This window comes from Hemiscyllium ocellatum, chromosome 24 (assembly GCF_020745735.1).
Source record: "Hemiscyllium ocellatum isolate sHemOce1 chromosome 24, sHemOce1.pat.X.cur, whole genome shotgun sequence".
Classification (NCBI taxonomy): domain Eukaryota; kingdom Metazoa; phylum Chordata; class Chondrichthyes; order Orectolobiformes; family Hemiscylliidae; genus Hemiscyllium; species Hemiscyllium ocellatum.
In genome coordinates, this window is record NC_083424.1 from 7,125,538 (window position 1) to 7,143,914 (window position 18,377).

At 39.7% G+C, this 18,377-nt stretch overlaps 1 protein-coding gene across 9 annotated transcripts in view; it reads left to right on the top strand.

Annotated features, from left to right (window-relative positions):
* fbrsl1 (fibrosin-like 1) overlaps positions 1 to 18,377 on the top strand; it is a 1,050,756-nt gene that overhangs the window by 1,025,409 nt on the left and 6,970 nt on the right. For 5 of the 9 annotated variants that reach the window (XM_060843388.1, XM_060843394.1, XM_060843390.1 and 2 more), the window contains 5 exons: positions 5,708 to 5,740; positions 7,239 to 7,280; positions 9,482 to 9,553; positions 10,498 to 10,633; positions 12,558 to 12,638. In XM_060843388.1, the coding sequence (XP_060699371.1) occupies positions 5,708 to 5,740; positions 7,239 to 7,280; positions 9,482 to 9,553; positions 10,498 to 10,633; positions 12,558 to 12,638 (364 nt within the window). The remainder of the gene's footprint in view (positions 1 to 5,707; positions 5,741 to 7,238; positions 7,281 to 9,481; positions 9,554 to 10,497; positions 10,634 to 12,557; positions 12,639 to 18,377) is intronic. The other 4 variants (XM_060843389.1, XM_060843391.1, XM_060843392.1 and 1 more) reach the window with 4 other exon arrangements.

Sequence of the window (18,377 nt, forward strand, 5' to 3'; positions counted from 1 at the left end):
CACCCTGCCAACCCCCCCCCCCCCCCACCCCGTAAAAATGCCATCCTATATTCCCAATTCCTTCACCTCCGTCGCATCTGCTCCCAGGAGGACCAATTCCAAACAACCCAGATGGCTGCCACCTTCAAAGACCGCAATTTCCCCTCGGACGTGGTTGACGATGCTATCCACCGCATCTCCTCCACTTCCCGCTCCTCCACACTTGAACCCCACCCCTCCAATCACCACCAGGACAGAACCCCACTGGTTCTCACCTACCACCCCACCAACCTCCAGATACATCGTATCATCCTTCGTCATTTCCGCCACCTCCAAACAGACCCCACCACCAAGGATATATTTCCCACCCCTCCCCTATTTAGCATTCCAAAAAGACCACTCCCTCCGCAACTCCCTCGTCAGATCCACACCCCTCACCAACCCAACCTCCACTCCTGGCACCTTCCCCTGCAACCGCAAGAAATGCAAAACTTGAGCCCACACCTCCTCCTTTACTTCTCTCCAAGGCCACATGGGATCCTTCCATATCTGTCACAAATTCACTTGCACCTCCACACACATCATTTACTGCATCCGTTGCACCCGATGTGGCCTCCTATACATTGGGGAGACAGGCCGCCTACTTACGGAACGTTGAACGCCTCTGGACACCCGCACCAACCAAACCAACTGCCCGTGGCTGAGCACTTTAACACCCCCTCCCACTCCGCCAAGGACATGCAGGTCCTAGGCCGCCTCCATCGCCAGACCCTGGCAACATGACGCCTGGAGGAAGAGCGCCTCATCTTCCGCCTAGGAAACCTCCAACCACAAGGGATGAATGCAGATTTCTCCAGCTTCCTCATTTCCCCTCCCCCCACCTTTTCTCAGTCCCAACCCTCGGACTCAGCACCACCTTCTTGACCTGCAATCACCTTCCCGACCTCTCCGCCCCCCCCCCTCCGGCCGATCACCCTCATCTTAACCTCCTTCCACCTATTGCATTCCCAAGGCCCCTCCCCCAAGTCCCTCCTCCCTACCTTTTATCTTAGCCTGCTTCGCACACCCTCCTCATTCCTGAAGAAGGGTTTATGCCCGAAACATCAATTCTCCTGCTCCTTTGATGCTGCCTGACCTGCTGCATTTTTCCAGCAACACATTTTCCAGCTCTGGACTCCCAGACCCCAGGGAAAAGACTTTGTCTATTTATTCTATCCATTCCCCCCCATAATTTTGTAAACCTCTATAAGATCACCCCTCAGCCTCTGACATTCCAAGTAAAACAGCCCCAGCCTGTTCAGCCTCTCCCTGTAGCTCAAATCCTCCAATCCTGGCAACATCCTTGAAAATCCTTTCTGAGCCCTTTCAAGTTTCACAACATCTTTCCGATAGGAAGGAGACCAGAACTGCACACAATATTCCAACAGTGGCCTAACCAATGTCCTGTACAGCTGCAACATGACCTTCCTGTACTCAGTACTCTGACCAATAAAGGAAAGCATAATAAATGCCTCCTTCACTATCCTATCTACCTGTGACTCCACTTCCAAGGAGCTATGAAACTGCAGTCCAAGGTCTCTTTGTTCAGCAACACTCCCTAGGACCTTACCATTAAGTGCATAAGTCCTGCTAAGATTTGCTTTCCCAAAATGCAGCACTTCGCATTTATCTGAATTAAACTCCATCTGCCTCTTCTCAGCCTATTGGCCCATCTGGTCCAGATCCTGTTGTAATCTGAGGTAACCACCTTCGCTGTCCATTACACCTCCAACTTTGGTGTCATCTGCAAACTTACGAACCATATCTCTTATGCTCAGATCCAAATCAATTATATAAATGACAAAAAGAGAACCCAGCACCGATCCTTGTGGCACTCCACTGGTCACAGGCCTCCAATCTGAAAAACAACCCTTCACCACCACCCTCTGTCTTCTACCTTTGAGCCAGTTCTGTATCCAAATGGCTAGTTCTTCCTGTATTCTGTGAGATCTAACCTTGCTAACCAGTCTCCCATGGGGAACCTTGTCGAACGCCTTATCGAAGTCCACATAGATCACATCTACTGCTCTGCCCTCATCAATCCTCTTTGTTCCTTCTTCAAAAAACTCAATCAAGTTTGTGAGACATGATTTCCCACTCACAAAGCCATGTTGACTCTCCCCAATCAGTCCTTGCCTTTCCAAATGCATGTACATCCAGTCCCTCAGGATTCCCTCCAACAACTTGCCTACCACCGACGTCAGGCTCACTCGTCTATAGTTCCCTGGCTTGTCCTTACCACCCTTCTTAAATAGTCGTGCCACATTAGCCAACCTCCAGTCGTCCAGCACCTCACCTCCAACTATCGATGATACAAATATCTCAGCAAGAGGCCCAGCAATCACTTTTCTAGCTTCCCACTGAGTTCTAGGGTACACCTGATCAGGTCCTGGGGATTTATTCACCTTTTCTCGCCTTCAAACAGCCACCAAATCTTAAACAGACCATTGTTCTAGCAAACTGCCCAGCCTTCAGGACGATATCAACCACAACATCATCCAACTCTGTCATGGCAACAACTGCAAGACGTGTCAGAGTGTCGACACGGATACAGTCATTGCACATGAGGACACTTCCCATCATGTACACGGCAGGTAAAAATATGACTTGGGCAACCTTTTCTGTCTCATACACTGCAGGCAAGAATGCCCCGAGGCATCGTACATTAGCGAAACCGAGCAGATGCTATGACAACAGATAAATGGACACAGCACAACAATCACCAGGCAAGGGTGTTCCCATCCAGTCGGGGAACACTTCAGTAGTCCAGGACATTCTGCCTTGGACCTTCGGGTGACCATCCTCCAAGGCGGACTTCAGGACAAGCAACAACGCAATGTGGCTGAGCAGAGGGCTGATAGCCAAGTTCAGTACCTATGAGCATGGCCTCAACTGGGACCCTGGGTTCATGTCACACTACAGGTGACCCCACTGCACTACACACTCCTCATGAATGCTGGTGTGCGCGCGCACACTCTGTGTGTGTCTCTCTTTCTCTCTCTGTCACACACTAACACAGACCCTCTCTCATACGTGCACACACGCACCCCCTTGTCTTTTCTCCCATTGCACACACTCACATTTACACACTCTCTCTGTCTCTCCTGCATGCACACACACATACATTTATAGGATGAAACTCTATTTGCGGAATTATATTTTATTTAACTCAAAAATGCAGAGTTTACAGTCAATCGATGTAAGATTCTGTATATCCCAGTTTAAAAATAGAACTAGTTTGATACAAGATTGGGACGTAGATAGACTTTAACCTCACACCTTTAATGCACTGTCTGAACTGAGATGACACATTATGTTAGAAAACTTGAAGTTATCTTGAGAATGTGACTTAAAAGAAATTCTGTGATTTTTATATTAATAAACCGGAAACTAGCAAAACCATTCTAAAAGATGAAAGACTTAATCTAAGTTTGTTTAATACATTTCAGCCACGTGACATTAACCTTTTGCTATAAATGGTGTTTTATGGTCCTGCTGCACAACCACCTGATGAAGAAGCAGGTTTTTAAAGCTAGTGCTTCCAGATAAACCTGTTGGTCTATAACCTGGTGTTGTGTGATTTTTAACTTTGTCCTTGAAAGACTGCATCTTAGCAACAGTATTTGAGAAGACTCTCTGATACTGGTTGCGCAACAAGGTGAAATCCTGAAACAAGATCAGGCTTAATCATTGAATCTATTAAACCTTTGTTCATTGGCCCTTTCTCAAACTTTGATCCCTAAAACCCCTCATTCTGTCATTGTCATAGCAATGACTTCATTCTGTTTAAAGCCATATTGCTAATTAACACAACAGCACAAGCAGATGGGAAATCAGATTTGGTTTCAATGGCAGTTTGCTGTCTACTTTCATTTAAAGGTCTAGGTTTTATTTGAATATAGCTTTAGTACCTGAATTTGGCCCATTTATACCGTGCCATTAATTCAGTGTCAGTAGATATCTAATCAAATGTAAGATTCAAATATATCCAGAAGACGCAGAACCCTGACTTGCAGTTTGGTCAGAATTTGTCCAACATTAACAAAAGATCATTGTAGGTCAGTAATGTGTGTATCACAAGATATAAACCTTTCTTTAGGTCACAAAATTGGCAACTGCTAGCCAACAGTGATCAATCATGTTATTTTCACCTCAGAAGTTGTCCTATGTGACATTTTGCAGCTTTCAGCAGTTTTGCTTATTGGGTTGTTTCTCATGCATTTTTTTAATTGAGTAAACATTGAGTGAGATTACATTCTAAGTCAATTATTTAGATGTATCTAATATTAACCCATATCTTGATTTGAAAATGAATGTCTACAAAATAATTTAAATATATGTTTTTGAATTTCAAGAATTGGCAGATATTTCAAGCAGTAAGCATCTCATTTGACTTAAAACATCAATTCTGTTTCTCTCTGCACTGCTGTCAGACCTAAGTATTTCAAACGCTTATATTTTGATATTAAGAGATGACCTTTTAAATGGCTCTGAAGTTTATGTTGAGATCTCAATAAATCAGAATTCTACAAGCCATTTTTTGAGTTATAAAAAACTTTAAAATCCAGTGAGATTATTATAATCTGAAAGGATCATGAAAAGGCAGGATTTGCATTTATTTGTGGCTTTCATAACCCAATCATTCCACTGACAGTTAAGTACTTTGAAATATGTCGCTACTGTTGTGATGTGGAAGTTGCCATTTTAGGCACAGAAAGGTTGTAAAGAATATGAATAGTACTAATATTTCATTTCACTACATGGAGAAAACCAGTGGGAATATTGTGCCTTTTGGGTTTGTGAAAAAATGCATAGTTGATTTTAATACATGTGAAAGGCTATTTTGATCTAGTTTAGTTAAACTGAAAAAATGTTCTTATGTTGACAGATTCTGATGGGGACAATAGATACAACTGTACAATCAATTGAGTTAAAGCTTTGTTAATGCTGGTTGTTGAAAATGTTCAAATTTCCAATAAATAAGTGAAGTTAAAACACAGCTGTGAAAACAGAACTTGTTCTCGCCCAGGCAGGGAGTTAAGAGAGCAGAGAACTTTAGCAGTTTGTGGTACCTGACTCTGAAATCAGTTTATAACATTTACCACTGCACAGTTCAGTCAGTGCAACAGCTCAGGTGATTTGTTGCACGCACACAGCAGTCTCCTTCTGTAACAAAAATGAAATGAAAAGTAAATATATTTTGCAATCTATTTAGATCAGCTAATTCAAAATTAATCAGGATGATTAAATGAATTCATTACCAAGAATAATTTTTTTTTTTTTAAAGTGACCATTGATAGTAAACACAACAATGTACCATATATTTTGACCAATGGCGAGGATTAGCAGCGACACACAGCAAACATAGATATTGTGCTATTAGTTTAGCTTCTTTGTGAAAATGTTTACATTATTTTGCTGTCTCTAAGTGCTGTTAAAGAAAAAATGTAATTTTACTGATGGTGACCTGAAAATATGAAAGTTTTTTAAAAAAAGAAACATGAGTTTCATGTAAACCAAAAGTTCTTTGAAATTGCCACTGAGTGATAAACTCACGTTTGGGTGAGTTTATTGCATTAGACGCTGACCAAAATCTCGTTAATTTATCCAATAAGGTTTTATATTGTCAGTTCCCATTTAAAATTTTGCTTCTATTAATATAATTGTGCAACTTTTCTGTCTTTTCTAGCAGTTGTCAGATCCATACAGGCAGTCAATAAGAGTAAGTGAGATTAACTTTTTGTAATGGTTAATTGTCTTATGAATAAACCTTGCACTTTATTAATTTGGTTTGTTTCTGTTCCAAAACATCTTGTTTATAATAGAATGTTTGAAAGTATGCACAATGCAAGTCCCAAGTTTATTTTTTGCTGACATTGTTTACAACTAATTTTAATACCAGTTTGTATGGTTTTGTCTAAAATTTAAGTGGGCACCTCAAGCTGCCTACTGCCTTTTTTTTATCACTTCTGGCAGAATTATTCGATTATTGTACTTCACAAAAACAATTCATTCTGCTGTTTCACGCTGATATATGAATGTTCATGCACCTGATTTCAACTTTATGTTCTAAAAGAAACACAATGTGAAGAGTTATTTTTCTTTTCTCCATCTGCCTGGGAGTTGTGCTTCATGCCTGCGGAACCTTTAAGTGGGATTTCTGACACGTTTCCATGTTGACACATTATGGAAATTCTAATTAGATACTTCTTTGGGGGAAGTATGTACTTTGAAAATTTTCAAGATAAAAGGGTAATTTTGAAACTGAGCTTTGTTTTTAAATTGAATTCGGTTTGTAGATAACCTGAATTGTTGAATCAGATTTTTACGATTCCAATTGGCCTGACATGAGCTTAGGAAAAATTCTGAAGTATGAAAATCACCATCATTTATTTACTGCTAAACAGACCATGGTATATCTAATTCAGTCACTGGTGTAAGGAAATGGCAAGCTTAAATTATTTCTGAATGTTGTAAAGACAACAACTCTTGTTCTTTGAAAGTTATGGTAAATGTTTAAATAAAATTAAAGATTTCTGTAATCAAATAACTGTTTGCTCTGGTGGGTTGTGCAGTTGGTAATAATGTGTGCATTTCTGTAAATATTATTTTGTCAGTGTGATTAAGTAATTTGGAGCAAATTAACGTAGTGCTGGTTTTCCCTCCATAATGCTCTAAATGGATAAGCACAGCAAGTGTGTTCATATTTAAAATTAATACAGAATATTCAAAATGCATAGTTTCATGATTCTATGTGCCTTTTTGCTTAGTCCCAAACAAATAAATTATATAAACTTTACTGAACCTGTCCTATCTCCTTTCTGTGATCTATGTTGGGGCCCAATTCCAAATCTTATTTGCTTTTTAAGCATCATTTGAGTGTTTACGTGGTTACCCACACATCAAAACTTTTATTCCTGTAGTGATGCATTCATTGTGAATGCAATATTTCTTTGAAACCTATTGAAGTTCGTTTGCTTTCTGGCAACAAAGGATGAGAAATGAAGGCGTTATCTCAAAGTTCTGACTTCAAAAATCTTTGTGCTTCAGCAAGGCTTTCTATCTTCCCTCTGAACACTTCTTTGCAGACTGCAATTGAAGGCCAAGGGGAAAACTTATGGATCACTTTGTTTTAAAAAAAAATCAAGACATCTATTTTTGACATGGTTTCATCCATGAAGAGTTTATTTGTTTCATTTGTGTTTACTGTTTTCTTCCAGCTCCCACTCAAAAGGGTAAATCTACCTCAAAAACCAATGGGCGTAAGTATATCTTGAGTAAAAGTATTAATTGAGACCCCAGTTTGCCTGGGGATGAGTCCTAGGCCAGGGATTCCATTTCATAGAAGTCAGGTTAAAGGCTGTCCTGGAATTATTTTGCCTCTTTGTTTTTGGATTTCCAGAAAAATTCTTCAAAGCATCCTTCACTATAAAATTTACTGGACTTGATAGCTAGACCTTGAATTTGATGGCACCTGGTATTTTTGTGGTCACAACTTCAGGCTCTTTGGGGCATTTCCAAATTAGCCTGCTCACTCTTTGGTTACCTGAAGATCTAATTCATCTTTTCTTCCCCTCTTAATTACAAGAGAATTAATGATAGAAGCTCGGAATACATACAATTCTGACCGCTATTATCTTCTATATTCTTAAGCTTGACCTGCTCCCGACTTGCTCCCTATTCAGCCAAGGATAGTCAGTAATCCTGCTGAATTCTTCTACTCTATTGTTCATAAAATATACTTGTAAACTATTCTTTCTTTTTGATGGGGGTCAGGGTGGGTTGGTTCACAGCTGTTGGCTTCTCTGGCTGGTTTGTGTACACGTTTGGGCCATGATTAGGAAAAGTGAACTGTTTTATTTATCTTTTTCCCCTTCCACCCTACACTGTCACAGAAAAGGAAGCAGATTGTAATAATGGTAATTGGCAAGCTTTCGCTTCTTCACTACCCAAATAATAAGCTATTATCTATCGGTAGAGATCTTTACAATCATGATGCAGAGAGATTCAAATTACTTCAACCAATATGCAATTTGTTAATGATAAGTACTGAATGCTTTGGTATATCCATTGCCACTGGGTAAGCAGTTAGTGTGCCCTTGCACTATATTTAGATATTCTGGAGTTCAGGAGAGTGTAATAAATAAGTAGTATGCTTAAGTGTAGTATTTAGTCTTGCACAGATGTCTGTGATTTATTGAGTCTGCTACCTTATGCTTGCTAGTGCTGTGATCTGGAAATAATAACATTGATGGCTTGGCTCTCAATAATAGAGACAATTCAGCTGTGTACTGTAATACCTTGGCTGCCTTATCTAACGCAGACATGTGCACAGACTTCATTTTCATTTCATGCCCCTAGTATCCAAATATCATTGGGATCGTGAGATAATCATTCTTTAATTCTAAGCCCTCAAGGATGAGGGAGACCTAAGATTCTACCTTATGGGTTCATGTATTAACAGTCTACTGCTGTACACATTGGAAATTCAGTCAACTGTGAAGACAAGACATTGGTCAGTTTATCATAAGGAATGGATAAGCAGGTTATGGAATATGTCCCACTATTACTGACTTCTATTCCATCTCAAAATAATAACGCATCACCCTGAGAAAAATCAAGGGTCATTCAAGAAGAATTGTCACCCAAATATGTGTTAATTTTGAGAAAGATAACCATAGAAGTTGCCTGGAAACAAGCCATGACAGACTGCTCCTAATATTAGTGTTGCATTTTGGACCTGCCTTTCATGAGATGTAGCCATGACACCATCAGGTCGTTTTACAATCTGCTATAGTTCCTAGTCAAATTCTTCTCATTCAGAAAGAAGTGTCAAAATAAGCTGTGGCATGAGCAGAAGATTGTCCACCATAGGTGCAGTAATTCTTATTCTTCAAGTTCTCCTTTGCATAACAAATTTCCATTGCCTGAATTAGTGAGGATGCTCTTAATCAGGCTTCTTACTTTCAACATGGAAGATAAGCAATCTCTTGCTGAAAATGAAGAACCGAGAACGTAGCTGTACTGTTTCTGATTCAGCTGAAATTTAAATTATGATTTCTTCAAATAAAAGTAGCACTTTTATAAAATCAAAATTGTATTGTCATCTACATGTATCATCTTGGCATTCCACTCCTAAATGTGCAGTAAGTCAGTCCAAATCTCATGTGCAAGGTGCATTCTATCTCCTGATTTACATATCCTTGTTCTGGTGTACATCTGTTTATTTGTCGAATTAAAAGCAGTTTTACCATTGGATTGAAAATTTTTTTTATTCATACGGATTACCTCACTTTAAATATTTGCTTCAAACTTTGCAGCATATATATTTGGGTACACATCATTTAGAAGGCTTCTTATTAAGTGCTTTGCATTTTGTTTCAGTAAGCCTATAAACGTGCATGTTTTTGTTACTGCAGTTGAAACATGTCTACTAAAATGTATTGCGTCTTGTGTCTTACAGAAACCTGGGAAATGGTGTGCCGTTCATGTGCAGATTGCCTGGCAAATCTACCATCACCAGCAAAAACTGAAGGTATTTAAAAAACAAACCTTCTCAATCCCAGAATTGACCATTTTTGTTTTCTCTTTTCCCAAAATATTTTTAAATGTCAGTTTAAGTGATTTTTTTTTCTCTTTATCCTTTCGTGGAATGTAGGAATCACTGGCAAGGCCAGCATTTACTTTATATCACTATTACCCTTGAACTGAATCATTTGATAGATTAATGGTAAATGTAGGGGAATGGGTCTGGGCAGGCTGCTCATCAGAGTGTCAGTGTGGACTTGGTGGGGCGAAGGACCTGTTTCCACACTGTAGGGAATCTAATATAATATAAAATATTTCAGAGTGCATCTAAGAGTGAACTACATTGTCATGGATCTGCCAATATATGTAAGCCAGACCAAGTTAGGACAACAGATTTCATTCCCTAAATGACATAGGTGAATGAGAATTCATTGCCTCATAGTCAACCTTACTGAGGATAGCTTTCAACTGACAAATTATTCATTGAATTTAGACTCCATCAGCTGTCATTGTGGGTTTTCAACCAACAGTTTCATATTATTCGCCTGAACCTCCACATTACCAATCCATTATGCCATCATATTCCCCAAAATATAATCAACATCAGAAGCTCCCATGTATGTTAGAATTTTGGCAACGTATGTGAGCCATTTAGTCTCACCTCCTGTCTTCTCCTCCCAAGCAGACGAACAATGTTTTTAAATAATTCTGTCCAAAATTATTAGCTGAAATCTCCTTTTTGGAAGTGCACTTAATTAAAAGGCAATCAACAGGAATACTGTTTACACAAAAATTAATTTTTCAAAAGGAGTTTTTCACATTCCCTGAGGAACTTCCCAGCTCCTATCTCCCATTTTATCAAGACAGAAAGCATCTTCAGCCAGTTTATGTTATGAAGCAATTGGTTACTTTTGGTGCATGATACTGAAGAACTTTGTTGTACTTTTAAAGCAACAAATGCCGATGGACCATCACAAACTTGAAATAGGGGGCAAGCTGGACCTGTTTAGTCGACCACCTGCACCTGGAATATTTCCTGGATTCTCATATCCACATGACCTGGCCAGGCCCCTCTTCTCAACCACAGGTATGTCACCTGATGACATGAAATGTTTATTTCCTCTTCTCTTAGATTATACTTCATTCATGCTGAAATGCGCTGGAATGCACAACAATAGAGGTGATTTAATTGGAACATAGAAAATTTGTAAGGGAATTGGCAGGGTAGATATTTAGAAAATGATGGCCAAGAATCAACAGCATAAGGACACAATTTCAAAATAAGGGATTGGCCTTTAGACCTGAGATGAAAGGTCCGTCACTGGAATTTTGTACCCTTTAAGAGTAATGGATATTCATTTGCTGAGTATATTCGAAATAAAGGTCGATAGATTTTGGGGTGACAAAGGGAATTAAAGAATATGGGTTGGTGGAATTGTAGTAAAATATCACATGTTCTTTGTTGTTTGGCAAAGCAGTTTTGAATGCATTTTGGGTTTTTTTGCCTAATCATAAGCTCACAGAACCCAAGAGAATGGATTAGTGCATTTATCTTTCTGACACCTCATAGTACAAAGGAATGGCAAGTTTCAACTTGGAATGGCGTTCTTTGGGTTTCTCATTGCTCCTATTAGTAAAGTACCCGATGGTTTTATTGTCCGACCAAGAAATCAGCAACTTTTTCAGAAAGCTTGTTTGCTAAATGTTGCATCCAAACTAGATGATTGAACTGTGGAGTTTATTTGGTGTTTGAGATCCCACAGCATTGTCATGGTCCTGGTTTTAGGTTCCATCTCTGCTTGATACTTTAAATCATTCCAAAAATCTTGTAATCGATATCTTTAGTTTTAGGTTCAACCTCTTAGCAAGTGAGAATCGATCTAAACTTCATCTTTTTCTGATCTTACTCATGGCACTATAATATATATATTAATTTTACACCTTGGTCTGAATTAAATCTTTAAACATTAATGAGTGTTTAGACTAAAGCTGATTTCAATTTAAAATAATGAGCCATCCTTACTTTGACAATACAGATTGGACTTTGTTGGCAGCTATCCTGCATAGATTGGTAATTCATCCAGAATTTCAGTGCACTCGGTTCCACTTGCCTATCGGTCTGACCCCAAGAACAACTAAATCAAGATCCTTCTCTGAACACCTTTGCCCTAATCCTACCTCTGTCGTCCCATTTCAGCCCTTACCTTCCTGAACTTCCTAACCCCTTCCATCTCACTACTTATCACTTCTTTCAATCATCTTTCCTAAAGTATTTATCACTGCCAGCATGTCAGGTGTATACTACACTAAAGCCTGATGACGTAGATGTAGTTCACTGGATATTTGATGAAGGTTTCCTGGAAGTCATCAAAATATAGAGATTCAAAACGTTAACTAAATTACCATCAGATGAAATGTTCACTGTGTATTGTTTTTATCCCCCTGCTGCTGACACATTGAAAAACATCTCACTCCTTCCAGGCACTGCAGATGTGCTGATATTTTTGGTATCCTAGTAGATATGTGTTAACTTTGACTAGCTGTCCAGAAGACAGATGGTTGGCTGCCCAGCCAATACTGTGTTTGATAACGTACTGCCACTTTGCAGCATTTCCTTTTGTTTCTCTGGTGGATCTTCATTATCGCCTTGTTGGTGTCCTGTGCATTACAAAAGTTTGTAAGTGATCTCATTTAAAACCCGTCACTCGGGTTCTCATCTGTTAGATGTGTCCAGAGATCTTGGCGGATTGGAACATGACAGTCGTCATCAGTCATTTGGAAGGAGAGTAAAAGATATGTTTCAATGGATTTCCAATTCAACAGAAAGCTGCCTCCTGGGTTGATGATATAGTAATAATTTGAACTATATGTACGTGTTCACTGAAATGACCCCATGTATCTCTATTCTCTGATGACTTGTTAACAGTATTGATGGATTGTTGCTTTCAGCTTTTCTTGACTCCTTTATCCTTCATTTAACCGTGGCTTTTTTTTTTGTCCTTTTTTTGTAGGTAATGCACATCCAGCTGCAACCACCTTTGGACCTCCACCTCATCACCACAGCAACTATTTACCCACTGGTCACCTGGCAGGTGAGAACTGTGGGCTGGGGAAAGGGGCTGAGTGAGTGAATGTTTACAAATATGCAACCTTATACTTGGGTTTGACAAAGCAATTGCCCACACTGCATTTAGTCACAGCTAAATAAAATTATGATCAGGTTTTCTTTCACTTCACAGTTCCCTCAGCTGCTTTCTTTTCTAGAAGGGATACTATAATAGTGCCTGTCGCAATTCAGCGGGTTGCAGTACCTTGTGATATCACTGCTATTTCCTGGTTTTAATAACGAAAGCTCCACTTGCGTTTCAACATCAATTTATAAGGTGCCAGTTCACTCTTTTGCAGCTACAAAGTCCACTCCTTGGACTTAAAACCAACTTTGCTGTTTTTTAAAAAACGGCTTATTTCACTGAGATGGAAAATTCTGCATTAATGACACTGCAGCCTGAAGGCAACAACTAAGCAGAATCTTGCATTGTTCTCTCTGCCTATTAAAATTCATCTGGTCATTGATATAGCTGATTGAATAAGTTTGAGTCATAATTATGGAGGACTTAAGGGACTGAAGTTGGGTAGCCTTGACAGAACCCAACATGAACATCTGTGAGCAAATTATTACTGAGTAACTGTTGCTTAATGGCACTGTCGCAGATGCTTTTTGCTTACATTACTGAAGATCAGGAGTAGGATTATGGGATGGTAATTGGCTAGGTTGGATTTGCCTTGCTTTTACTAAGCTGACATACCTATGTAATTTTCCACGTTGTTGAACAGATCCCAGTATAGTAGCTGTCCTGCAGCAGTTTGACCATGGGAGTGACCAGTTCTGTAACACAAGTTTTTTTTTCCAAGTCTGCGTGAAATCAGTCTTTCTTGGTCCCTGAATACAATCTGACTGTCAATGTTTGCTGGTTCCAAACCTTCGACAAGACTGGCTATGGTTCTCAAACTCTTTTTTTTGTTGAGGAATCCCTTTTCAAATAGATTAGCGATCTCAGATTAGACCATAAAACACACAGGAGCAGAAGTTAGGCCATTCAACCCATTAGAGTCTGCTCTGCCATTCAATCATGGCAGATGAGTTTCGCAACCCCATTCTCCTGCTTTCTCCCCATAACCCTTGATTCCCATGACAATCAACGACCTATCTATCTCTGTCTTAAATATACTCAATGACGTGGCCTCCACAGCCTTCTGTGGCAAAGAATTCCAAAGATTCACCACTGTCTGGTTGAAGAAGTTTCTCCTTATCTCTGTTCTGAAAGGTCTTCTCTTTACTCTAAGGCTGTGCCCTTGGGTCCTAGTCTCTCCTACCAATGGAAACATCTTCTCAACATCCACTCTGTCCAGGCCACACTATATTGTATAATTTTCAATTAGATTCTCCTCCCCCACCACCAACTCCCCATCCATCTAAACTCAATTGAATACAGAGCCAGACTCCTCAAACGTTCCTCAAATGTTAAGCTTTTCATTCCTGGGATAATTCTCGTGAACCTCTTCTGAATCCACTCCAGGGCCAGTACATCCTTCCTGAGATATGGGGCCCAAAACTGTGCACAATACTCCAAATGTGGTCTGACCAGACCCTTATAAAGCCTCAGAAACACGTCCCTGCTTTTATATTCCAATAATCTCAAAATAAATGCCAACATTACATTTGCCTTCCTAACTACTAACTCAACCTCCAAGTTTCCTTGAGAGAATCCTGGACTGGAACTCCCAAGTCTCTTTACATTTCAGATTTCTGAATTTTCTCCCCATTTAGAAAATAGTTCATGCCTCCTCCTCTTACCAAAGTGCATGACCACACACTTTCGCACATTGTACTTCATCTGCCACTTTTTTGCCCATTCTCCTAACCTGTCCAAATCATTCCTGCCGCCTCAATGCTACCTGTCCCTCCGTCTATCTTTGTATCATCTGCAAACTTAGCCAGAATGTCCTCAATTCCTCCATCTAGATCATTAATGTATAAAGTGAAACATTGTGATCACAACACTGGCCCTTGCGGAACACCACTTGTCACCAGCTGCCATCCTGAGAAAGACCCTTTTATCCCTACTCTCTACTTCCTGCCAGACAGCTAAGCTTCTATCTACCTTGCCTATAACACAATGGGCCATTATCTTACTCAGCACATTTCTGTGCAACACCTTCTTGAAGTCCAGGTAGATGACATCCAGTAGCTCTCCTTGGTCAAACCTGTTCATGACCACCTCAAAGGATTCTAGCAGACTCGTCAGGCAAGACCTCTCCTTGACAAAACCTGCTGATTTTGCCTGACTTTACCATACATTTCCTAGTATTCAGAATTCTCATCCTTCACAATGGACTTCAAAACCTTACCCACCACCGAGGTTAGGCTACTCAGCCTGTAAGTTTCTGTCTTTTGCCTTACTCCCTTTTTAAGCAGAGCAAGCGATTTTCGAGTCCTCTGAAACCCTCCATTGCTGAAAGGTGCAAGTACATTGCTCAATGCAGTCTAAGGCTACTGGGAAAGATGTAGAGGCAAATCTGAAACGAAATTATAAATAAGTACAAGCATTATAGAAAGGTACAACGAAGGACTTTAAATACTCCAAATATAGGTTCAGATAGTGGTTATATTAAGGACAAATGAGATAAAGCATTCTTAGATTGTGTTTAGGAAAGTTTTCTAGAGCAGTATATGTACAGTCCAATATGAACAGCACAGTTAGACCTGGTTCTCAGGAGCAAGGTGATACAAATTGATCAACTATTAGTAGGGGAACATGTAGGGTGAAGTGATCATTGCATCATAAGATTTAGAACAAAGGTGGAAAAAGGAATGGGCAATCCAGAATAAGAATAGTTAATTGGGGAAAAACCAACTTGAATGGGGCAAGACAGAACTGAACCAGACACACTGGAGTAGAAGGTTGGCAGGAAGGCCTGTAGCTGAATATTGAGCTATTTTTAAAGAGATGGTTTGGATACGGTCAAGGTATATTTCCTCAAAAGAAAAGGGAGGGCAAATAAATCCAAAGCTCTCCTGGATGAAAAGAAGTTACAATTATGATAAATCATGCACTGACAAGAGTCAAATAGCAGATACATATGAGAACCAAGTTGAGTGCAAAAACCTCAAAAGAGAAGTGAAAAAGCAAATAAGAGAAGCGAAAAAAAACTAGCGGTTAATGTAAAGGAAACGCCAGACTTCTATAGGCCAGTAAAATTCTGTATCTTATTATTGTGTTCTCCACAATCACCTAATGGAGGAGCAGCACTCCGAAAGCTAGTGCTTCCAATTAAATCTGTTGGACTATAACCTGGTGTTGTGATTTTTAACTTTGTAGACCCCAGTCCAATACTGGCATTTCCAAATCAAGATTTTATAAACCTCTATACGGTCACCCTTCAAACTCTTCCGCTCCAGTGAAAAATGTCCCAGTCTCTCCTTATAACTTAAACCCTCCATTTCCAGCAACATCCTGGTAAATCTTTTCTGAATCCTCTCCAGCATAATAATGTCCTTCCTACAACAGGGCAACCAGAACTGGACGCCATACTCCAAAAGAGGTCTTGGGTAGTAAAAGGAGGAATAGGGCTCATTAAGAACTAAAATAGACATTTATAGATAAAAGAAGGAAGCACATCTGAAATATTAAATGCATGTTTAGTATTTATCTTTACTAAGGAACCAGATGCTACCCAAGTCATTTGACAGAGAAGGAAACTCAGTCACGGAAAAGGTTCAAAATTGATGAAGCAGTGATATCAGATAAGCTGTTAATACTTGGAATTAACAAAGTACCTGGACAGAATGGAATGCATCCAACAATATTGAAGGAAACAAGAACAGAAATTATATAGGCACTGGCCATAATCTTTCAGTATTCCCTGGACACGGGGGTGGTACCAAACAGCTGGAGATTGCAAATATCATGGCCTTGTTTAAAAAAGATACTAAAGAAAAGCCCAGCAATTACAGACCAGTTAAAGTAATGGAAAACCTTCTGTAGAAACAGTAATTTGGAATAGAATTAAGAGTCAATTGGGCAAATATGGGTTATTTAGGGAGAGTCGCCATGTATTTCTTAAGAGGAGTTCTTTGAAGAGGTAGGACAAAGAGTTGATGAGTGTAATGCTGATGATCAGTGCACATGCCAGATTTTAAGAGAAACATAATAGCTTATGGAATAAAGGGAACAGTAGCATTGTTGCTGAGTGATAAGAAACAGTAACCAGTGGTTAAGAGCCATAAAAGTAAATGTGATGTGAGAAGAAATGTTTCCATCTGGCAAGTAGTTCAGGTTTATAATGCCCTGCTTGGGATTGTGGTGGAGAAAGGTTAAATTGAGACCTTCAAAAGGGACTTACATGATTATTTAAATAGAAATACTCTGCAACATTTATGATTTGGAGATGCTGGTGTTGGACTGGGGTGTACTAAGTTAAACATCACACAACACCAAGTTACAGTCAAAAACAGATTTATTTGGAGTCACTAGCTGTTGGAGCGCTGCTCCTTCATCAGGTGGCTGTGGAGTATAAGAACTTTAGCTATTAATTCTGTGTCTTACTTATACTCCACAACCACCTGATGAAGGAGCAGCGGTCCACAGCTAAAGCTTCCAAATAAATCTGTTTGACTGCAACCTGGTGTTGTGATTTTTAACACTCTACAACATTATGGGGAAAGGCCAACAGCATAGTGTTAAGTCAGTGTTTATTCAGACAGCTGGTGCAGACAAGGTGGGTAACATGCACTGCACAATAACAATTCCATGATTCTTCAAATACAGAAATAACAGCAAGCGGAAACAAATTGCCTGACGGAAAATAATTCTATGCCGCTCATTTTTAGCACTTCACCTTTTAAACAGGGAGTATTGTCTGAAACTTATGATTAGATTACTTACTTTAGTCCAACAGGTCCACACCAACCCGTCAAAGAGCAACCCACCCAGACCCATTCCCCGACATTTACGGGCAATTTAGAATGGCCAATTCACCTAACCTGCACATTTTGGGATTGTGGAGGAAACTCACGCAGACACGGAGAGAATGTGCAAACTCCACACATGAGAGTCGCCTGAGGCGGGAATTGAACCCAGGTCTCTGGCGCTGTGAGGCAGCAGTCTTAATCACTCTGCCACCATGCCACCTGTGTACATAGAAAATGCTGTGTTGCGTGATTCTATTGTGATAATCACAAATATCTTCGAGGGAGGTTAGCTTCAAGGATAAAATAGCTCTTTTACCTAAACTAGCATGTACAAAAGAAACATAGTCAGTGTAGTTGTTAATTGTAATCACATCAATTTTCGGTATAGTTTTCATGAGTTCTTGTCAAATGAGTTAAAATGAAACTTTATCATAGTAAAACATGCTTTCTAGTAGATTTTCTGTGTGGCAAGTGAGAGTAAAATTATCTCTTAAATATCACACTGGAGCATTCTTTGAGTCTGGTGTGAATAAGAAACCTCAAACAAATTGAGTGTAAAATCCTAAGGACTTGGTGTTCTATTTTTTTCTTTATCAGTAGTTGGAAAATCTAGTTTTAGGATATGAAAATAAATTTAACAGTAAAGTCTGGATATTTTCAGTTGGTTTGAATAAATGAACAGAATTAGAATCTGTACAGTGTGGAAACAGGCCATTTGGCCCAACAAGTCCACACCGACCCTCTAAAGAGTTTCTCACCCAGACCCATTCCTCTATCCTATTACTCTACATTTCCCCTGACTAATGCACATCGCCTACACATCCCTGAACACTGTGAGCAATTTAGCATGGCTAATGCA